We start from the raw sequence: 24,306 nt of genomic DNA on the forward strand, positions 1-24,306 counted from the left end.
CTTTTGAGATCCAGAGGTTGATTGGCCAGCCAGCGGCTGTGCTCCCAGACCTCTGCATCAGTCGCAGCACTGGAGTTGATAGTTATTAAGCCAGTGCCGGTTTTGCAGCGTGAGCCAGGTGTGGTGCTCCTCACTTTCATAGCCCCTAGCACAGACCCTGTGCACATTGCTTCATTAACACAGGCAGCACTGGCATTCCTTTTCTAGTGTTCTCCCACAGCTCTCTCTGGTGCACCTTTGTGTCCCAAGAATCCTATAGGGCCTCTGATGACTCCATGCTGTTGGATCCTGGCCCTGCTCCAGGCATTGCCATTCTGGCAACTTTGAGCTCCGCTTTTGTGCTGTCTTCTCCTCATTCTACCTAAGACCTAAGTGCAGCCTTTGACACCGTGCTGCACTCAACGCTGCTGTCTCGGCTATCTGGAATGGGAGTGAAGGGGTCAGCCCTTGCGTGGCTGGAGTCCTTTCTGGCCAACAGGAACTTTCAGATGCACTGTCCCCCCTTTAAGTCTTCTCTCAGAAAGGTGAGCCATGGGGTTCCTCAGGGCTCGAGTCTGAGCCCCACCTTGTTCAATATCTATATGGAACCCCTGGCTCACATAGTAGAGACTTATGGGGTGGGCATTGTGAGCTACGCTGATGATACCCAATTGATGTTCAAACTTACGCCCGACCACAGTGAAGATGCCACCAATTTCTCCAACTGCCTCTCTTCCGTGGCAGCTTGGATGAACAACAATTGCCTTCGCCTCAATGGCGACAAAACCGAGCTGTTGGTGGTGGGAAAATCTTCTTCCGCATGGTCTCACATGTGGTGGCCTGCGGAACTGGGCAGTCCGCCTTGTCCTGTGGAGTCGGTACGCAACCTGGGCATAACATTGGACTCTAAGCTGTCATACAAACCTTATGTAAACAAAGTCACAGCAAGATGCTTCAGCGTACTGAAGGTCCTTCGGAAGGTACTAGACCTTCTTCCCTTGGACTCCAGAAAGACCATTGTCCATGCCCTAGTTACCCCCCATCTGGACTATGGGAACGCCTTGCTACTGGGGTTGAGCAAGAGGGGCATCCACCAACTCCAGCGCGCTCAGAATGCCGCTGCGCGCCTTGTGCTCAAGCTCCCTCGAAGAGCCTCAGGGAGATTGGCTTTGTCCAAACTCCACTGGCTCCCCATCAAGGAGCGAATTGAATTCAAGGCCTTATGCTTTGCCCACCGTATAGCCCATGGCACCGGTCCAGATTATCTGCACTGTCTACTCACTATACATCGTCCTACCAGGAACCTAAGATCTTCTGGTACGATGCTGTTCAAAATCCCTAAAGTCACTAGAGCCAAGATGGGTGGCTCCTCGTTTAGATACCTGGCTGCCAAGGGCTGGAATGAACTTCCTCTCGAGATGCGGATGGAACCCTCTGAAATTAGATTTCGAGGAAGACTGAAAACTCTCCTTTTCCCCCGCATCTAATTCCCTCCCTCTACCTGTGCTTTTCCCTCGGAGCTCCTTTGCGGTTTTCAGCGCGGGGACACTCTGTTTTTGAGTAACCAGGCGCTTTATAAATGGCTTCTATTCTATTCTATTCTATTCTTCTTGCCTGAGCTTCTCCCTTCAGTAACTGTGTTGGTGTTGGCTCCGCCCTCAGAGACACCAGCACCTTTTTCAGATAGTCTCAAGGTTTGACGATTTTCCAAATTCTAAGCCTCTTTATTATATCTGGATGAAAGACACAGCAGTGCCTAGAAGAGGCAGCCCATAGGCCCCTGCCCTGTTAATTAATGCTCTAATACAGTGAGGGACCTTTTTGGAACTGACTCAGAACCGATTAAGATGCCCTCTATGGCACACGTCTTCAATGAGTAGCTCTTAAGTTACTGGTATCTCTCCAGCTACCTTTAAGTAGCTCTCTATTGTGCGGCCCAGTGTACTAAATAAGAAGCTTTTCCTTGGTTGAATTAATGTTTGCCAAAATTGAAAAGCGTGTATTTGAAACGAAAATGTATATATTTTCAGAATTCATAAGCTAATGTTTGGAGAAAAACGGTTGAATTTCCAAAATATATTTAAAGCTGATATTTGAGTGATACAAATCAAATGGTTTTGTGAAGACCATTATAAATATTAACAACTTTGTGCTAGGGGCACTGCAGCGATGGCTGTTATGTAGTACCCATATAGAGGCGTTACCCATTTACAAAGCATGTTTTACATTATTGCTGGCAAACATGCCTAAAGCACGAAGGTGATTACAGCTAGTAATCTTGCATACAGTGGCAATGAATGTAATCTTATTTGATGTGGTGAATGCAATATCTTAGATAATAATAGTAGCGCAGGAGGATTTTCAATGAATACATGTAGCTCTTATTACAGAAACGGTTGGAGACCCTTGCTGTATGGTCTATCATGATGAAGAAAATATAGTCAAGGCAGTTCACCTCCTATATGCACAGATGCTGAGGACTAATAAACCCCTTCAAGGTGATGGTAGCCTGGATGCTTCGCCTGATGTTGATCTAGATTGTCCTTTGGGGCATGCTACTGAGTATGTGGCTTCATTTCCTGTGTATTGTGAAAGACTGCTTAGGTTCTCGAGCTGCCTTTGGCTGTGGTAGAAACCAAGATAAATCTCATCAAGATTCTACTGCCTGCTGCCTTCTCCACTGAACCTTTTCTGCCTTTCAATGATGTCCCGATGAACCCTATCTCATTAGCTTGGATCAAGCTGGCTTTGGCACTGGCGATCAACTACCAGGTTGCTTGCCATCACCACCCTGCTCCTGGGAATCCCAAAAACTTGACATTTCACTCATCCTGTGAGAGCCTTTGGTGCAGGTATCATTGTCTTAAAAACAAAGTCCTGATTATTTTATAATGCTCAAATAGGGCCTTCTGTCCTCTTCTGGTAGTGGCCGCCGTGGTGACTGAATCATCTTCGCTCAGTTGGGATGGTCATCTAGATCAAAGACTTCTGATCTCCCTCCAAGCAGAGGTATCGCATCAACACAGACTTCATGCTAAGTGTTTGATTCTCAAGCTTTTATGCCTTCCATCCGTGGTCCATCAATCCTGGTGTAGACCTACAACACTACTGCGATGTGATATGTTAGCAAGCATGGTGTGGGCTCGCGCTCCTTGTGCGCTGAGCCTCTGAGGCTATGGTTGTGGGTTTTGTTTCACTGTGTTTGGCTAGTAGTAAATAATCTGATGGGTTCCCTGAACATGCATGCAGACACCCTCAGCTGGTGCCACCTTGCAGACCATGAGTTTTGGATTCTCCTAGAGGTATTTCAGTCCATCTTTAAACTCTAGGATGTCCTCTGTGGTGGAATTTTATTACTATGCGAGGAAACAGGCAGTGCACACATTTCTGTTCTCTGCAGTTTCCATTAAAGGACCCCTTGGAAAACACGTTGAGTCTGAGGTAGTACTTACATCTCCACTGCTTATTCCCACCCATCATGCTGATTCTTCAAATTCTGAGGAAGCTTAGTCAGGATGGTACATGGCTGATCTTGATTGTGGCAGGTTGACCTTGGAGGGTTTGATACTCTGATCTACTTTACCTGTCCTTTCTTCTTCCACTCAGGATGGACCGTCTCTTGCGACAGGATGGCCAGGTCCTGCATTTGAACTTCCACAGCTTCTATCTTTATGCACGGAGATTGAGCAGGGTAATTTGACTTCCTCAGGTCTGCCCCCAGATGTGATCTATGTAATTCTATCAATTTATCATCCATCCATTAAATCTAGGAAGCTCGGCAATGGTTGCTAATTGTTATCTAGTGCCCTTAGGAATAGATGTTGATCCCTTCAAGGTGCAGTTGGTTGATGTGTGGATTCTGGATTAGCTCCTGTCCAGACAGGCACAGTCGGCACAGTTAAGTGTTTTTTGTCTGCACTTTCAGCCTTTCTTTGTTTACATTTATTTAACTTGGTCATGAACAGCACCCCTGCTTATCATTCATTCAAGCTTATGATCTCTGATGGATCTCGGCACATCCGCAGCCTGAACACCATGAGACTGCAGACTAAGAAGTGTAAAAAAGACAAAAAAACAAGACAGCAGGCCTTTTCCATCTATGCACCGAGGATCTGGAACGTCATCGAATAAATCAGGACTGCCACAACTTTTCTCTCCAATTTTGGAAAGAGTTGAAGACTCATGTCTTTAAAGAATACTACATCACAATGCATTAACCATCCACAAACACAACTCAGCTTCCACTCCTCTGACTGGTTGACTCTATGCTTCTCTTTGACCATGTACAGCACTCCGCTGCCTTTTGGCAAGGGTTGCCCAATAGAAGTATAATATACATATATCCACTTACATATACATATATGTATGTGTGTTTGTGTGTGTGTATTTATATATATATGTATATGTGTGTACATACATATGTACATACGTACCTGATCAGCCATCGCTGTGCAAATCTGCTATTATCATGTGTTTTTGAAGGGGCTGCACTCTTGTTCCCCTTTTTCCTTTTTTGATGCCTCAGTGGTATCTTAAGTTGCTGCTCCCTTTGAAACCATGCACAGTTGTTCCTTAAGACATAAATGTTGAAGACTGTTTTTCATATTGCTAACCCATCGGCTAGGTGTGTTAGCGAGCTGCAGGCCTTAGCTATTCAAACTTCATTCATTGTAAGTTCAAGCTACTCACCCTCGCTTACAAAGCTCTGCACAACACTGGTCCAGCTTACCTCAGCACTGCTTCAATTTCTACCAACCCACCAGACACTATCGACCTGCATTCCAGGCAAGACCACACCTCCCTCATATAAAGAAGGTCAGATTTGGAGGAAGCTTGTTCTCATACCTCACAGCCAAGACTTGAAACAACCTCCTGTAACACCTCAGAACCTTCCACTCCCTCGTGTACTTCCAAAGGAACCTCAAGACATGGCTCTTCCAGATGAAATAGGCATGATCTTCTCATCCTCCCTCAGGCCTGCCCTACCCAGTGCCTGGGTACCTTACCTCCATGAGTTAAGCACTCCCAGCCGAGGTCTTGATGCCAAATACATAGCAACATCTTCACAGGGCTGACGGAGACCTTCATCCTTTAGTAAATGAGAAATTGAGTACTACAGAGTTTGTTAGTTTTAAGACTTGTTATTTACAGTGAGGTGTACTGACAAAACTGTAGATTATTAGTATTATATTTTATTAGTGATTGATACAAATTAATCCATTTGTGCTGTGGACAGTCACCTTTTTGTTTTCCTTCGTTCACCTCTTTATGGGTTGCTTTGGCCTTCCATTGTCAACTTTATTTTCTTTTGGAGCCACCATTCTCTCTACTTTCCTCTTGCCTTAACTGGGTACCTCTTTGTTATTTTTCACTGTCCATGAGTTATATTACCTTGTCTCATTTCGGTCTTTTATTTCACAATTCCAGATGTGTGCACCTTTCAGCTGTCGCTGCTTATATGGCAGAGCACAAATGTTAGTTGTTGAGTCCCTGTCCCAGCATGGGACCAGATACACTGTTTCCAGTGCTTCCTAAATAGGTTTGTAAGTTTGTGTGTGTATGAATACAAACATTTAACAAAGTACTAGCTCATATCATAATCCCACCATTTGATCCTGTACACAAATGTCTTACGGAGATCGCACTAAAGACGCTTTTCCTTGTAATAATTATATTACTAAAAAGGGTTAATATTACTTTGGCCATGAAAAACCCACTCAGACATGTTCACTCTGTTACGGTTGTGGTACGAACACTCCCTAGTCTCATTTATAAAGTTTTAGGAACCAGAACATTTAGCTATTGCTTATTTATTATATACTATTGGGGAAATAAAGAAGTATTTTTCCTATCAGCAACGTTATCAGGTGTAAGACAAGTTTTACGTGATAATTAATGCAGTGTTGTGCCTCTGTTATAAACATGTATGTTAATGGTTGCACATATGATCAAAAGAAAAGCGGTCTTGGGAAGGTTCCCATAGACAGCATATTTCTTAAATATCAAACATCAGTATTTGCCACAAAACGTCTCCTCCCTTCTCCACAGCCAGTATACTGTGTTCGAGGCATGTGGGCTGCTGAATTCATATCTATTGCATAGATTGCCGCCTAGTGTTGGGTCCGGATGATTGCACATTGTTGTCCTGGAAGAGTCTTCGAAGTATCACGAGATAGGTGGCTCCTCCCCTGGACTACAGTGCGCATGGGCATCGACTCCATCCCCAGATTGTTTTTTTCCGCCATTGGGTTCGGATGCATATTTGATCACTCAAGTTCAGAATCAATAGAAACTTTTCTTTTTGGCCCAAAGGCCTTTCCTATATCGTCGGTATTGTCTTGCGATCGGTGCCAGTTCTGTTCCAGCTCAGTTCCCAAGTCGGACATCCAGAGGAGTCGCGTGGCTCTTCGGTGCTCAAGGCCCAGTCGACGCTAGAGGCCTTATTCGACGAGACATCATGGAACGGAGCCCGTTCAAAAGGTGCCCCGTGTGCAACTCGAAGTATCCTCACATCGACGTCCACCCGGTGTGCAACAAGTGCCTGTCGTCGGATCACGATGAAGCCAACTGTATGGCCTGTTCTCGTTTCCGCTCCAAGAAGACAATTCGACTTCAGCGCGCCAGGAGGCCCAGCAGACGGCACCTGACCCGTTGAACATTTTCGATACCGAGGAAGAAGAGGCAGACAAGCAGGAAGATCAAGAGCCGATGTCCAATCCAGCGGCGGAGATCGACTCCAACTACGACGCTGATGTAGAAATGCTCGATGCTGAAGAAGTCGTCGACGAGGTAGGAGACGACGATGGGGCCTATGGGGCCTATGGGGCCATGGAAGATAGCTCAAGCGAGGAGCTATGCCCGTTGAAATGATACATACGACTCAGGTCGAGGGATCGCCACATGGCCTTACCCAAGATCTTACACTGGGTTCTACAGTCTCGCCTCCGGGCCCGGCTACGGACGCTTCTAAAGAGCCACAACCAGTGAAATCGAAACCGAAAGAGAAAGCTTCGGTGTCTACACAACCGAAAGCACTAGAGGCGCCATCGAAACAGAAAGTGCGTGTTGCCTTGGTCGGCTCGAAGTCTTCTGACCTATCGGCGCCGCCAAAGCCTAAAAAGGTTATCGACCCGGTGAAGTCGCTCAAGGGTGTCGAGCCGAAGACTGGGACACCGAAAGCACTTGTCAAGGTCGTCGACCCGAAGAAATCGGCGCTGAGGGCCGTCGACACAGGCAAAGGACTCGGAGCTCCAAAGGCTGTCGATCCTGCGCGTCGGCCGGACAAGGCCAAGGGCACTACAACCCTCGAGTCCGCACCTGGTGGTGGCTCAGAGGAACCTGTTGAGTCGACGCAGCCGTCCGCCTCCTTCTCGAAGCAGGTGTCGGAATCGTTGAAACGCATAAAGGACAAAGCTTCCGCAGTCGATCCGAAGGATACCTCCACGCCGAAGCCTGCCACCAAACCGCTAAAGTCGCCGGCGCCCATTCAGTTTACGCTGCCACCGAAAGTGGTGCCGAAGGCTTTCGCGCCTAAGACGGTCGTCGAAGCGTCCATGAAGGTGTCCACGGGGCCGAAGCCTACACCTGCGGTTGTGGGCACAAAGCATCGACAACCCCTGCTTGAGGAGCAGTCGGAACAATTCATCGACGCCGACACGGGTAGACTTTCTATTTACAAACAAAAGATCGCCCCGGCACAGCCTATGGAGTCCTACACAATTCCATTAAAGAAGAAGGATTCCACGGATTCACCCGTTCTTGTTGAACCGATAGCTCCACGTGGACAGGACACTGCTCCAATCTCGCCCACTTACTCAGAGGTGGAGGCTGGGGAAGGTGACTATGATGAGTACAACTACCCTGCCTACACTGATCCTGAGGATCAACATGACACATGGGCAGATGCTGCTGACCCAGGGGATCCACAAACTGCCCCAGACACTCAAGTGTATAACGTCAAAACATCGCCTACTGAGGACTCAGCGGCATTTAATGCGCTTATTGAAAGGGCAGCCAAAAATCATGATGTCCAGCTCCATGCTGACTCTATTGAGGTGGATTTTTTGTTTGACACCTTTTCCACCTCTCAGAAGACCGTAAAGACTCTGCCAATGCTGAAGGGTGTCTTAAAACATGCTGGAGACATTTTTAAAGAACCCACAAGGGCCAGGGTTATAAACCCCAGAATTGAGAAGAAGTACAAGCCAGCGCCTGGGGACCCTACCTACATCAAGGGCCAGTTGCCGTTGGACTCTCTAGTCTTTTCCAATGCCCGGAAGAGGGCAAACTCACAAACTACTGGTGATGCTCCTCCCCCTGACAAGGAATCTAAAGTGCTAGAAGCATCAGGGAAAAGGGTGGCGGCTCAAGCGGCCAATATCTGGCACATTTCAAACACTCAGGCACTCTTAGCCAGATATGACAGGGCACATTACGATACACTTGAGACCCTGTTACAACACTTGCCAGATGAATATAAAGAGGTAGCAGAGATGCTCATACAAGAAGGGAAACTCATCTAAAATTCTTCTATTAAGTGTGCACTGGACGCAGCAGACACCGCGGCCAGGGCCATTAACACCAGTGTAATGTTACGGCGACAGGCCTGGCTCAGGATCTCCGGGTTCAAGCCGGAGATACAAACCACCATCCTAAATCAGCCTGTAAACCCTGATCACTTATTTGGACCTGAGGTGGACACCACCCTGGAAAAAATCAAAAAGGACACTGAGACTGCAAAGTCTATGGGGGCTCTCCAGTCCCAGCAGTTCAGGGGTGGTTCTTTTCGTCGCTCAGGCAATAGAGGTGTTTCCAGAGGACAGCTGTCCCAGCAAACACAGTACAATAAGGGTGGCGCGCAAACCACGTACAACAAACAAAGTAGAGGTGGCTATCGCGGAAACAGCGCCAAAGGCAGAGGTCGTGGAAACAACAGCTCCCGATCCTCCGCCGCCAACAAACAGTGACGTCTTGTCACTGCCCCCCGACCATACAACACCGGTCGGGGGGAGACTCCAGCAGTTCCTGCCAGTCTGGAAATCGATCACCACAGACAGGTGGGTCAGAAAGCTTATCCAGTACGGTTATTGTCTGGAGTTACCATCCACTCCACCCAACATACCCCCAAAACACCGTCCTATGTCCACAGAGCATTTGCACTTATTGCAGCAGGAGGTACTCGTCATGCTGCAAAAAGGGGCAATCGAGCTCGTGCCGGTGGAAGAAAGAGGCACAGGAGTGTACTCCCTGTACTTCCTAATCCCGAAAAAGGACGGGTCCCTCAGACCCATACTGGACCTCAGACCCCTAAACCAGTACATTCTATCAGAACACTTTCACATGCTAACACTGCAGCAGGTTCTTCCGTTGCTCAATCAGGGGGATTTCCTCGTCACATTAGATCTAAAGGATGCATATTTTCACATTCTGCTACATCCGTCACACAGAAAATACTTCAGATTCACCATTCAGAATCAGCATTACCAATTCAAAGTCCTCCCTTTCGGAGTGACTACAGCGCCCAGGGTGTTCACAAAGTGCCTGGCGACAGTGGCTGCACACCTCAGGAGACAAAACGTTCACGTCTACCCTTATCTGGACGACTGGCTTGTCCAAGCAAAGTCGGCCCAGCAGTGCGCCTTCAACATGTCCCATACCATTCACCTTCTTCACGATCTGGGATTCTCACTAAATTACCCAAAATCACACCTTCAGCCCGCCCATGTACGGCAGTATCTGGGCGCAACAATAAACACTCTGGCAGCCACAGCGCAGCCAAATTCAGTGAGAATCAACAGCATTCAATTGCTGATACAGAAATTCAGACCACAACACTCGCTTCCAGCACGAGTGTTCATGCAGTTGATAGGCATGATGGCCTCCTGCATATTCATAGTCCCGCATGCGAGACTACATATGCGTCCGCTTCAGGAGTGCTTAGCACATCAGTGGACTCAGGCTCACGGACAGTTGAGAGACCTAGTGTTGGTAACCGGTCGTGCGTACAACTCTCTGCATTGGTGGAATCCACACAACCTTTGCAAGGGACGACCGTTCCAGGAGCCTGTGCCACAAATCATCCTAACAACGGACGCATCTCTCCAGGGATGGGGAGCTCATGTACTCCACTACACGGTGCAGGGACTATGGACAACGCAGCAAAAGAAGATGCACATCAACCTCCTAGAGCTGATGGCAATCTTCATGGCAATGAAGGCATTCAAGGTACATCTGTGCAACAAGGTCGTGTTGATCCGGACGGACAACATGACGGCAATGTACTACATTCAGAAGCAGGGAGGTACACACTTTCCACAGTTGTCTCATCTTGCTCAGAGCATGTGGAAGTGGGCCATTCAGAGGAACATCTTCCTCATGGCGGAACATCTCCCAGGCAAGGACAATCAGATGGCGGATCTGCTCAGCAGGTACAGCCACCAAATGCACGAGTGGGAGCTACATCCATCAGTACTCCACCCGTACTTCCAGCAGTGGGGTCATCCAGAGATAGACCTGTTCGCCATAAGGGAAAACGCCAAATGCCAAAGCTTTGCCGCCAGTTTCCCGCACCCACAGTCGCAGGGCAATGCGATATGGATGAACTGGTCAGGCAAATTTGCGTACGCTTTTCCCCCAGCACCTCTAATACCGCTGGTGGCACGCAAGCTGAAGCAACACTCATTGACGCTCATCCTGGTTGCTCCAACGTGGGCACGCCAACCATGGTACACCACGTTTCTAGAACTTTCCGTGGTACCGCATCAAAGGCTGCACCTCACACCCAGACTTTTGACGCAGAGCCATGGCGACATTCAGCACCCAGATCCGCAACAGCTCAACCTGGCGATCTGGCTCCTGAGGTCTTAGAGAGTTTGGCTACCTCAACTTGCCTCCAGACTGCATGGATATACGAGAGGTAAGAAAGCCCACTACCAGAGCATGCTATGCGGCAAAATGGAAGCGGTTTGTCATTTATTGCGTAGACCACAACATAGACCCGCTTGACGCGTCTACGCACAACATCATTTGTTATCTGTTACATCTTTACAAATGCAATCTAGCATATGCTTCCATTCGGATACATTTATCCGCCATAGCGGCTTATCTCCAAAACAGGCTGCATCTCTCACTTTGCCTGCCATTAAAGCCTTTCTGGAAGGACTCAGACGAGTCATTCCTCCCAGGACCCCACCAGCTCCTGAATGGAACCTTAATGTGGTCCTCACCCGACTGATGGGTCCACCTTTTGAGCCTCTACATTCATGCGAGATTCAGTTCTTAACATGGAAAGCGGCTTTTCTGATAGCGATTACATCACTGCGACGTGTTAGTGAACTCCAGGCACTAACTATCCAAGAGCCATTCATACAAATTCATTCCAACCGGGTGGTGCTGCGCACTAACCCTAAATTTCTTCCAAAGGTGGTTTCACAGTTCCATATCAATCAGACTATTGAACTGCCTGTCTTCTTGCAAAATCCTGAGACAGTGGCGGAGAGAATGCTCCACACTCTTGACGTCAAAAGAGCTTTAATTTATTACATTGATAGGACCAAAGATTTTAGGAAGACAAAACAACTCTTTGTTGCCTTTTCAGCACAACACAAAGGCAACCCCATTTCCAAAGCAGGTATAGCCAGGTGGATCGTTCAGTGTATTCAAATTTGCTATCAAAAAGCAAAGCGCACTTTAACAATCCCCCCAAGGGCACACTCCACCCGCAAGTTGGGGGCCTCCATGGCTTTCCTTGGAAATATTCCTTTAGAAGACATTTGTAGAGAAGCCACATGGTCTACACCACACACATTTACAAAACACTACTGTGTAGATGTGCACTCCAAACAGCAGGCAGCTGTAAGGCAGGCTGTTCTAAAAACACTTTTTCAAACTGCTGTAGCTGGCACAGGCGGCCACCGCTAATGGAGGGACTGCTATGTATTCTATGCAATAGATATGAATTCAACAGCCCACATGCCTCGAACCGAATATGCTACTTACCAGTATGCATCTGTTCTTGGCATGTAGGGCTGCTGACATTCATATCACCCGCCCTCCTCCCCGGCGCCTGTAGCGGCTGCAGCACTTACACTTACTCTTAGCATGGTCATCACTCACGGTGTTACACTCCATCTTTGCCTCAATGGCTAAAAACAATCTGGGGATGGAGTCGATGCCCATGCGCACTGTAGTCCAGGGGAGGAGCCACCTATCTCGTGATACTTTGAAGACTCTTCCAGGACAACAATGTGCAATCCTCCGGACCCAACACTAGGCGGCAATCTATGCAATAGATATGAATGTCAGCAGCCCTACATGCCAAGAACAGATGCATACTGGTAAGTAGCATATTCGATTCTTCTAGTGACACAAATAAAGAAACTTCTGTGTTGTTTATTTCAAAGGTGGCCTAGGACATTCCAGTGTTCTCATGGGGCCCCCCATCTCAAGCCGTCACATATTCCTGCTCTAATTCGAGTATCATCATTTAGTGTCCCTCAGCACCTTTTGGCCACGTTTCTGAGGTGGGCCAGGACTATTTTCCTCAGACTTAATTAAAGGTTTTCCATAAGGTTTGCAATGATTCAAATGATCCAAAATTCTCTTGTGAGTAGAGCTTGGTTTCCTTCTTTGGAAAGTCTATGAACCTTTGGTCATAGAGCTCCTGGCATTTAGGGGCCACATACACAACCCAGATGCTTGGGTCACCAAAAACTCAACTGGAGAGTAATCTGATGAGCCACACACCAGGTGTATGCCTGTGATTTGCAAAAAGAAAGACTAAGTGGGACAAGGAATAATGTACACTTAGGTGGAATATGCATTGTTCCTTGAGGACCCAAGTTTGCCAGACATGACAAAATTTGAGTAGGGACACAAATTCTCTATTTCCATCAGCACACATTAGATGGGCACAATTCCTGTGGCACCTCTTTTGAAGATAGTTTCTATAATAGTCCCACTCCAGGTGTCAGAAAGGCTTCCAGTTGAAAAATAAGTGGTAACATTCATGGCCATCCGTCAGCAGTATTACTGGTAAATTGTATTGGCCTCCAGCCATACTTAACTTCATGGACTGACTAACCTGGCTGATGCTAACCATAGTCATTGTTTCTAGAAATTCATCATTATTCCAAATTCACACAAATCGTTGACTGGCTCTTTAACACAGCCCTTTTGATACTTAATCTTGACTACATCAGTTATTGCAGAGTCCAAAGGTTCCAAAGTTCTGTTACTATAGTTATTTTGGTATTTAGCATTAGCCAGAATTTGTTGTGACTTTCTGAATTCTATGACTTCACACATTATTGTCCATTGTTTTGAAGAAGCTAAACCTTTTTTCTCTTTGATCCATATATGATATTTTGATTTGCCTGTTCATTTTCAATTAATAATTCTTTTTCCTTTGCTATTCTAATAACTTAAGCCTAGTACTCGTACTTCCTTCCTTAAATCTCAACATACCTGGTCAAACAAATTATTTTGGGGTGCGTCCACCCTCTTGGGGATCCCTGAAATCCTTTGCTTGAGCATATAGGCCTTGAACTATTTTCTTAACATTTTTTTCATTACCACCTAAAACATTTGTTAATATCGATCAGTCTGTACACACAAGTTTCTCCAAACTTTCTTGATTGTACAGTGTGCAAAGATGTTTAGGGTACGAAACGGATAAAGGGAGGACCTTAACGTATTGAGAAGTCGTATAACAAATCATCAAATACAGGGGTGGATAATGATCATACCCCAAAGACATTCCTTTGGTAGATCTTCATTGTGCTTGAAGTCCAAGCAGGACTATGCCCCGTCCTGCCTCTCTCGTTTTCCAGAGAAGATGCAAAGCGCCCCTGCCTTCAGGTCTCACTACCATTCCTCTTGAGTAGTTGATTCAAACCTTGGTCAAGATGCACCCCGAGCTTCCGGCACGGTCTGAAACGTCACAGCAGATCAAAGTTTTAGAGGAGTCATGCTCTACATCTTTAGCACTCTTAACGGCTCCCTCTGCCGCGACTTCAGGCCCCAAGTAATTTGCAGGGGCCTCCATACAGGTTACCGCCGGTAGATCCATTTGCGGCTGCTTTTAGCTTGAAGAACAAATTCTTGGGATTGTCCCCGGGAGTCCCCCTCTTTTCTGAATTTGACTCAGTAGGCTTCGGTATCCATACCTAAGTGGTCTAATACCAGTTCCTTGATTCCAGCATAAGGGGTGGTACCTCCTTCATTTGCGACCTGATTGGCAGCCTGGGCTTCACCCGTTAACAGGGGATCTAGGAAGAACGGTCACTTGGCTTTGGGCCACCCACACGCCCTGGCGGCTCTCTCAAAGTTCAGGAGCAAGACAACCGGATCTTCCCTGGGTACATATTTCTGCAGGGCAATATTCAGGACTCCGGTAGCAGGTTGTGGGCTTTGTAACGGATAGTTAGCTGGACTTGATCATCCGCGACTTTGTGAAGACACTTGACTTGTTGGGCCATTGAGTCCTTAAACTTGTCCCTGCTGGCCTGCGCCTATGTCATTTGTCTCTCCAAGGTCCATTCCAGTTTTTCCTGCCCCTTTATTAATTGTTGTATCAAGGCTTCCATTATTATCGCCTAATGGATTAATGCCCGCATTCTCCACCAGTTGTAGGAAATTGGGATGTAATAACGAGGTCTCTCAGATTTTTGAATTTTTGAATTTTTATTTCAAAGAATAGAATATCCAGTTTTCAGTGTGCATATGTACAAAGATCGCTGGTCTTGCGCCTACACTCTGGTCGAGGCTGCAAAGTCTCCACCTGGAATCTTCTCTTCTCAGAAGTGCCTCAGGGAAAAGAGATAACCAGAACGAGTGGCTGTTTCGCTGGCCTACAGAAATGAAAGGGGGGGTAGTGATGGGTTGTTGGCACCTTATTTATCCTTCACCAGTGTCAGGGGGATATTTATCAGAGGGAGGAATCCATCTCAATTCCCCTATCATAACTTATGTGGCGTTTGATACCCATCTTCTGCCTAAACCCCTTAAGCGGTTTCGTACCTATAGGAGCCACGCTCCTCCTGGAATGTGGCTGGCTTGTGCGTGGTACCTTTGCTTGGGATCTTCGTTCCTAGGGGCTGCTGCGGGTACCGCTGTTCTTTCTCCCAGGTTCGAGTCGAAACTCCAGTCTGCGACATCTTTCGCAATAGAGCCTCCCTCTCGAGACCAGTCACCAGGTTCTTCAGCGAGGTGATTCTCTTCTGCTGGTCTGGTCAGTGTCTTCTCACGTTCTGATGTAACCACACCCCGTCCGGCATAGTTTCCGGCATTTAAACTTACTGTTTCTTGGCTGTGGTTGGTGGGAAGGTTGGAGTGACGTGCTCCGTATGGGCGGGGTTGAAGTCCAGGAAGTTTTCTTTCTTAAAGGAGCTGCAACATTATTCCACTGGCGAAGGAGAAATCGTGGATAAATGTTATGACTGCAATAGAAGAAAGGGCATGACATGAGCAGGTAACGGGTCTTACTCGATGTGGTCTGTGTCGCTATTCAATGGAAAGTCAGAGACCCCATTACACCATGTTGCATATCGCCTGGGAAGCTGTGCAGCTTGTCTGATAACCATTGGCAAAGCCAGTAGGTCCCAAAAGTGAGATCTATTGGCTTTGGCAATGCTTTATATAAATAAGCTTGTCTGGGCCTCATGATCCTCATCTTTTAGCTGCTGCAGTTGGTGTGTTGTTTCCTTGATCCCGGGTACCATTGGTAAAATTTAGCATTGTGACCGGTCTCTTTTCCAGGCACGGGCACTTCTGATGGATACTTCTTTGTGCATATCGTTCGCCTTTAAATTCCATCTAGGCACCAGACGGGATCTGCAAACTGTTTTCTTTTGCAGTTGGGTCTAGGTGTCTGGTGGGTTGGTGAAAGTGTATGCAGCTGTTCAGGTATTCTGGTCCTTTTTTGTGTAGGGCGTTGTATGTGTGAGAGAAGTTTGAATTGGCTGTACTTGTTAGCAACCTCCTTCGTATTTATCAAACAGATTGTGGACTCTCCCCAGGCCTCCAAAATGCTGGTGACCTTGACCTTAATGTACCCATAGAGAGTGATGTCCCTCAGCCTTTCATCCCTACTGTGAAGGGAGTCTGGGCATTCACATCAGCAGTAGTAAGGTAGTGGTCTACGAATGAGGAGAAAGGGTTATATTACCTAGATCCCAGGCGCGCTTTCTTCTGCTACATTGACGGTACAGAGCAGAACCAGGAGGGTGATCTATTCTTTATGGCCTTCACCACAGCCAAAAAAGGCAAAGCTGTGATCAAGTACACTATTTCATATTGGGTTACTCTTTGTATTAAGATGCTCTATGCTTTGACCAAGAAAGACCCTCTAGCTGGTGTTCTTACACTCGTAAGAACAATGGCAGCCTCTGCTGTTCTTACCTGGGATTGCTCATTGGGTTATATTTGACATTATTGACTGATAGCTTAGGTGGTTCAAAGATGAATGCTTTTCCATGGCTGTGTTGCATGACTTCCTTGTTTAATCATCACTATTCTATCCTCGCTGGAAATCGGGTGGGGGAGGGGGCAGGCAAGAGTTTATTACTTTTGGACCCAATCTTAAGGTGAGAAATCAGCAGAAAAAAATGATCAATTAGAAGGTAAGGTTACTTGCCTTCAGTAATGATGTTTCTGCTGGATACTACATCTTCCATCAAATTTCTCAGTGCCCTCACCTCCGTAATTTATGAGATAGTGTCAGTCATATTAGATTCCAATCAGATCAACTTTTCTTGTCATTGTCAATAAGCTCTCTTGATTCCATTCAACACGCCTCGCTTATAGTTCGATGTATTGAGGAGACAGAGCCGTTACTGGAGTCATGTGGAGGTTCTGGGGAATTATCGCTGGTCCCGTCAGGCACCTTGAGGATATTCATAAGGTGAGGAGTATGCAGGAAGTTATAGTATCCAGTAAAAATATTGCTGAAGGTCAGCTCTGGATTTTGCACAGCTCCTACTACCCCTCAACGCTGTTGCACAAAATTGGCAGGGCACCGTCACCGCAGTGCATCAGAGGTTGCCAGAATGAGGGCACATTCCTCCATATCCTGTAGGAATGTCCTAGGAAAGCGCAATTTTGGCAAAGGGTCACAGCAATAATGGCCAGTGTAGTGGGTACTGACGTACTGCTGGACACAAAATGGCATCTGCTCATAATCAAGGGGGAGGTGGTCTGGCCCAAATATGTCACCATATGGCTTGTGTTTGCAGCGGGAATCGCGAAACGCAATATTGCTAGGGGGCACTGCGTCCCCCTTTAGTGACAGAATGGGAGAGGGACATTGACTGGTGCCAGAGAGCAGAATAAATGGTATATAAGAGCAGGGGATGTGTTAAGAATTGGCAAAAGGTGTGGGCCCCATGGCATGCCTACAGGGGAGTGCTGGAGAGCCAGGTAAACACGGAAGTGGTTCCAGACGTCTAGAGTACTCCTTTCATGATGTGTCTTCTATATTGGCAAATTAAGTTTTTTCCACCGCCTCATGTCTCCGCGAAACCCATGTAAGAATATTTCCAATGTGCATGCTTTGGGAAATGTTACTATGCTGTCTACTGAGCGTGTTTAATAAAAAAGAGTATTATTTATATTTTTGGTGTAAGCAATATTTTCCCACCGATTCTTCACTGCACTTCCTACTCCACTTCTAGGAAAGTGCCACTCATAATAAGATCCCATGGTATGCACTGGTTATTTCTGCTGATTATAATTACAAGGAACAGATGCCAGCCCACCAGACAGAGCATTTAGTTGCCCTTCCATGATGGGCAGATGGGCCCAAGACTAGAGTTGTGTGGTGCCATATGGCAAGACTAGAGAGCTATTGCTGAGGAAAACAGATTTAGTTTTGCACTTGGGGGATATTCAGAACAGAAGGTAAGGAAATTATGGGAAGCTATAGATTTCATCAGAAATATTTTTGCTCAAGGTACGTAACTTTTTCTTTAAGGCGACCTTTTATCTGCCTCTATAAACTACTGGGAGACACTCCCACTTTTTTTTAACCAATTTTTATTTTTAATATAATAAAACATAAGCATGTCATATACATGCGGATACAAGATGCGAACTCACGGTTGTCGTTCCCTCAAGGGTCACAGACATAGTGTCAGGTGCCCCACAAGACTTACCTCTGCTTGTGACGCAATTCCGCAGAGACGACAAGAGCACCCGTCCCTGTACCCACCTGACCCTCGTGGAAGGTAAGACCCAGCAGGGATGAGATGGACGCAGGGAAGGGAGCCAGGGTGTAGAGGCTAAACGAGAGTGTGGAGCTTGCGGGGTATCCCGGTGTCAGCTGGAAACCAGAAAAGAACCAGATCAGATAAGGAGCCAGATCAGAAAGGAACCACCCCACAAAAACACACACAGAACTAGTGTCCCTCTAGGAACTCACCAGTGCTTCCGGAGATCGTGGTACCCAAGTTCAGCTCCTGATAAGGACAGCTAAGGTGAGGCACTCCTGCGCGTTGCACCCAAGCTTAAACCAAAGGAAAGCGCTCCTGTGCAGGTACAAATAAACCAAGTCAAACTGGAAAGCAAAGCGCTCCTGCGCGTGTAGCAAGGAATAAACGTGTGGCATCCCTGGTAATGAAAACAAGCTATATACAATACTCCTGCAAGCGGAGCTATTTCCCCATGTAGCGCTCCTGCGCGGTGGGGAAACCGAAAGTCTTAGTGAACAAACCCAAAACAAGCACTCCTGTGCAAAAGGTCCTTAACCCCCCTCAAGGCGCTCCTGCGCGGCAAGGGTTAATGGAAACAAAACAGGTACAGCCCTTAGATAAACCACGAGGAAAAACAAGCAAGCGCTCCTGCGCAGCGTAGACCTGGTCAGCAAACAGCGCCCCAGCGCGGTTTGGACGAACAACAGACAGCGCTCCAGCGCGGCGTAGACCTGCAGGTAACTGATGAGTCTCAGCTCCGGCAATCACGTCCGCATCACAGGAGCATCCAGAAAGGATTCGAAGCACTGAGCCGGCGGGAAATGCGATGTTTAAGCGTTTCCCCCGGAAGTGCTTCTGTGCTCCCAGGTCCGCTGCCCAGGACTAGACCGGGACTCAACTTTCGCCCGGAAGTGAGTATTCCGGCATTTCTGTGTGTGCATTTGCGAGGATGGCCGGAAGCTGCAAACGCCACGAACCGTGACACATAGTATCACAGCAAACTTGTTGTGACAGGAGTACCTGGTGCTAAGTTATAAACAGGTAATTAAACAATAAGTATGTTTAAGTCATAAAAGCTGTATATGCAATGTAGGTTACTAAGGAGCAGAATGTAAGTGCGCCAGTACTTACAGAAACGCCTTTGTCTAAAGGCGCCTGTCGGCACGAAGGAGTAATGCCATGCGCATATTGGTTTGTAACCATTCAAAACAACTACATCTGAGAGCACTATTGGGGGGGAGGGGTGGAATAGCTGACCCATCAGGATGTCAGAGTGTAATACTGGCTAGTGGTCTGCCCGTGTGTCACATCATTAAGGTAGGTCCCATCTGTCTGAGGGCTACAGACTCAGCCCTGCCCCATTTGAGTTCCGCAGTGCACCAATGATTCAAACTGGGTAATATGCTGGCCTTCCAGTGCATAGCAATGGGCCTCTGGACAATGAGCAGCACTAAGTCGATAGGTAGTGCTCCCTGCTTCTTTCGCTTGAATAAGCTCAGGACGCCGCTTTCTATGGAACATAGTCCTGTAAGCCCCGTGATTTTAGTCAGTGCCTCAGTGGCTTCCTGCCTTAGCGATGCCGCCATAGGACTGCTCCAGAACTTCCACTGCGTCATCCATCTGGTTTCTCATACTATGAAAAGGTAAACATGCACGAATACTGTGATGTGTAGATTACATATTGTGTTTTTAAATGAAATGAAGTCTTCTTATATATTTGCAATTTTGTGTTTATACAGATGTCAAGCGTTTAGCGGAAAAAGAAGACTGGGTGGTTGACAATGAAGGGATGACATCCGTGGTGAGTTAAATTCTCTACCTACTAGTTTTTGTGTACATGTCTGTGAATTGACAACTTAACCCTCATAGCTGTACTAGTCTGATATTTCTTTGAGAGGTTTTATTTTGAAAATGTGTTTATTTTAAGTGTCTAGGCCTTCAGTTTGCGTCAACCTCAAGTCAATAAGTATTTGTATTCCCTGATGTCCTTGCAGAAATAAAATTAAGAATAATTACTAAACAAATAGTGAGTGCTAAATGTCATTATGTCATGACTGGATTGTAAATACTATAAACCCTATAGCATGTTAGCAGTGTTTAATTTGTGAAAGAGTACCAGTGCCCAAAGTGCTGCTCAGAATCTGGCGGCCGGTGAAATTAATCCTCGTCTCCCCACAGACTAAGGCTGGTAGTCTTTAATCCACTACCAGACACTCCCTACCCTTTTACTCCCTCTTGCAAGGTCCTGATTTCTCCCTTTGGGAAAGTTTTGCTGTCTTTCTCTTCTTCCGTCTTTACGATCAGTGCATTTTTCCATTGTTTTCTGTTGAAGGGTGGTTGGTTGACAGGGAGGTACTCGCTTCGGTGAGCAATTTGGACACAACTGCGATGTGGAATCTCAATTGGATAAACATATTTTGGGCACAGGCTGAATACACTTTGGATGTGTGGGACCATAAGGGACCTTGGCGGACACGCTTGTTAGATATTGGGGAAGAGTGACTTAACGGTAGATAATTTGACAGAGGAGCAAAGGATATGCCAGCCTTTGGGTTGTACTGAATACTGGAAGTAATACAGGTACGACTTAGTATACACGAAGCTCTGAAGAAGTCGCGAGATCTGATACCCGACAAGCAACGAAACACGTGTTGGTGGCTGAGATTGGTGGATCTGCAATAAAAAGAATAAGACCGAAACGGATACGACTATGGATACTATTTAGTTTATAGTAATAGTTTTGCCTGTGCAGGGGATTGTTTTGTCCATATCTTCTATTTTTTTTTTGTTATGATTTCAAAGTCTCTTGAGGAAGTATTTTCGGATTAATGGTTTCAGCTATCCATTTCTAATCTTGGGGTTCCTTTTTTCAAAATGGTTCAATCTTTCTGAGCCAATTTTTGTCATTGTTATATTTTGATTTGATATGCATTTTTCATCAACCTATTTTACAATTTGATTATTTTTATATTGTGAAGTATTCATCACGGATCTTGTACTGTTTTCCTGAAGAGGACAGACTTCAAAGCCTAGTGTTCTAATATAGTCAACAGCTATCAATATTTCGTCTGTTGTGTACTGAGAATAGAGATTTACTTTTACTTTGGGAAGATGGTGTAAACCACTTCCGTCTTTGACAAACATTCTTGCATTAGATCACTTGATCTTATATTTCTTAGACTGAAGACTGAATGCAGATTTTTTTAGTAGCCTTGACCAACTTAGGCTATTACTTTTCTCATCCAGAAAGATCTCTTCATAACTGCTTTCATGTGTATATGTAACATATAGACTACTTGATGGCATTGTACCTTGAACTTTTATTGGTTCATCTTTATCCCTACTACTAATTTCCATTACATGAAAGACTTTTTCCCATGGTGTCATATATTATCTGCAGTTTCCACTCCCTGAAGATCTTTTCCTACCTGGATTTCCTTCCCAACCATAGCTGGTAGATTTTTACTTACTTCATCAATTTTATTTTCCACTTCCTTAATCTCATAAACCTCCTTTTTCGGACAAAGGGTATTTGCTAGTGGATTCAATATCCATGTATTTTTTTTATTTATTTTACACCTCCTTTTTGTGCGTTTCAGAAAATTTTACAAGGGCTCTTTTTAGTTCTCTTTCTTCTCTTTTGTTTAGCATTTTTCTTAAAACATTTATTTCTTCTTCCTTTTATCTTATTATTCTAAACAGTTCCTTTACCTCCAAAAAGCGGGAACAGGTTCAATGAATTATTTTCCTGCTGGTTGGTTTTTAAAACATAGTTAGTTTTAGTTCTTATAATCAAATGATCTATTTTTTTTTATTCATGTTTATGTAGTATGTTTGGGTCTTTTTATTTCCACTTATCAATGTAGTTTTTTTTTTAGTGTCTTCAGTATTGCTGTAAGAAGATCCAATTTATGGGCAGAATCAGTCACAGATTTCTACAATAGTTTCAACATTGATTTAAAAAAACCTTGGATTGACATTAGTATTGAAGAACCTTCTATTGGGTTGATTAATGTTGTCTGTGTTCCGTAAATACTCTCCCTGACCTCCTTTATTGTTATTGGCAAAAGGAATCTGTTTGTACGAGACTCGCAACTTCACCTGGAAAACAAAGTACACATTTTATCTTGCGTATCCCATTTCATAGAGATTTTATTGTGTGCGCTACTTATCAATTTGTCGTTATTTTCTTTAAGCAATTTCATCTTATAACATGGCATTGAGTATGCTACTACTATCCTGTACATTCACCTGTTCTCCTTCAAGAATGGTGTTATAGCTGATGCTATTTTGTTCTATCACTTCAATCACATCAGCTATACCATACTCTATTGTTTTTAATTTTCTTCTATGATCTATCTTTTAATACCTGGTTAATTTCTTTCTTTGGGTTCACTCTAAGCTCCGGAAGTGTTTCATTCATTGTATGAATTTAAAACCCTATTTTTGCTTTAGCAAGCATGACATTTACTCCACATTCACTTTCTCTTTCATGAGCCTTTTGGTCTTCTCAATGAAGTTACATTTCCCTACATCCTATCTTTATCCTTAGCTCTTACAGGATACATACCAACCTATTTTAGCACTGCTAAGTTGATAAAATAATTTTATCACAGACTCAGTACCCCTACAAGGCAATCATATGGTTCTTTAACCATAATCCTTTTCTAAAGGGCTACATACCATCACCCCTAGAGTTCTGTGTACAAACTGGTAGCTTTACTGTGATGACCTATAATCTTTTGCACCCATGTTAATGACTTGCCAACTTACATTGAATATGTCTACTGTTTGTATTGATATGGTTACATGTTTTTCAAAGCACTCTTATTGTTATTACTGATGAAATGTTTTATTCCAGGGCTGTGTGTTACAACTAACCATGTTCTGCTATTATCTAACAACCATGAATTTTGTATAACGTTCTGCCCTCCTAAAATTATATTAAAACAAATAGGCATTACTTCTTTTAAACTCCTCTTTTGCCAGTTTATTTTGACACACACTCCCATTTTTTGCATTTTCAAACTTTCTCTTGCCCCTTGTAACCCTCATGTTCTTTATATTGTGCTTCATTACATTTGTTTCATACTTCTTTTATCTCATTTTTATCAACATTCTCCTCTATTTTGGACAGTAGGCTTTTACAAGGCGAGTTTTCCTCAGTATCTTCATCTCTCTTCCTTAGCGGTTTTACCAATCCTATTATTCCATCCAAGTTATGTAAATACATTTTTCGTTTATATTTTGATACTTTTTGCACATTGTCTGTATTCTGGTTCCTCTTACTTCCTCTGTTTGTTAGGGACTTTCTGGCCTCATCAGATGGTGAGTTCTGGTATTCTACATTCAGCTTAGTTAATGGTACCTCACTTTCTGCCCCATTCAACGTACTATATCTCTGCAAAGCTTACCTCATCATCTCCTTATTTTTTACAGTTGTAAAATAAGGAAATAGAAAAAGGAGTAGAGATAGAGCTGTTATCCATTTACTCAGTCATTGTTTACCAATCTCCAAGGGCCTATGGATAAAAATCAGTGAATAAGCAGTTGTTTCATATTCAGCAGATGTTAGGGGGCACTCACCAGTGCTCTACCAACTCCCAGCTTTGCCTGTGCTCTTGGTTTCAGCACCTTGCTTACAAAATGGAGATACTCCAAAAGCTGTACTCCAAGAGAAACTCAACTGACCCATAGCAAAGCCATCCACGCAGAGAGCTAAGTAGCAAAGCCAGTGGAAAAGCTCCATTTGTTCGACGGACCAGGACACAAGCACAGTCCTTAAACCTCAACCCGCCTCAATGGAGCCCCTACATTCTGGTGTCACCACTATTCTGAAGGTGCTCCTACGGCTGCATCCAGGACCCACCTTTTGCCTCCTCCCCTTTCCACCTTACAGTGGCTCCTCAGCACAAGAGGAATTTTGTGGGTTTGAGCCAAACAAATTGATCAGAAGTCACACAATTGGCATGGCCTCTTGGCTGCCCACAAATGGGAAACGGTAGGCAGCACACCCACGGACCTGGACCTGTACAGATGGGCACAAGGATATCTGTCTTGGGCTTCACCACTAGATGTTTCTAGAACTCACATCATGTCACTCTAAACAGCAGTCCTATCAATAAGATAATTATTTAAGGCC

At 45.2% G+C, this 24,306-nt stretch overlaps 1 protein-coding gene across 3 annotated transcripts in view; it reads left to right on the plus strand.

Moving 5' to 3' along the window:
* The window catches only part of EXOC2 (exocyst complex component 2), a 948,514-nt gene that overhangs the window by 594,367 nt on the left and 329,841 nt on the right, over positions 1-24,306 (plus strand). For all 3 annotated transcript variants that reach the window (XM_078688027.1, XM_078688028.1, XM_078688025.1), the window contains one exon: positions 19,904-19,965. In XM_078688027.1, the coding sequence (XP_078544153.1) occupies positions 19,904-19,965 (62 nt within the window). The remainder of the gene's footprint in view (positions 1-19,903; positions 19,966-24,306) is intronic.

Source organism: Lissotriton helveticus, chromosome 4_1 (assembly GCF_964261635.1).
Source record: "Lissotriton helveticus chromosome 4_1, aLisHel1.1, whole genome shotgun sequence".
NCBI classification, from domain to species: Eukaryota; Metazoa; Chordata; class Amphibia; order Caudata; family Salamandridae; genus Lissotriton; species Lissotriton helveticus.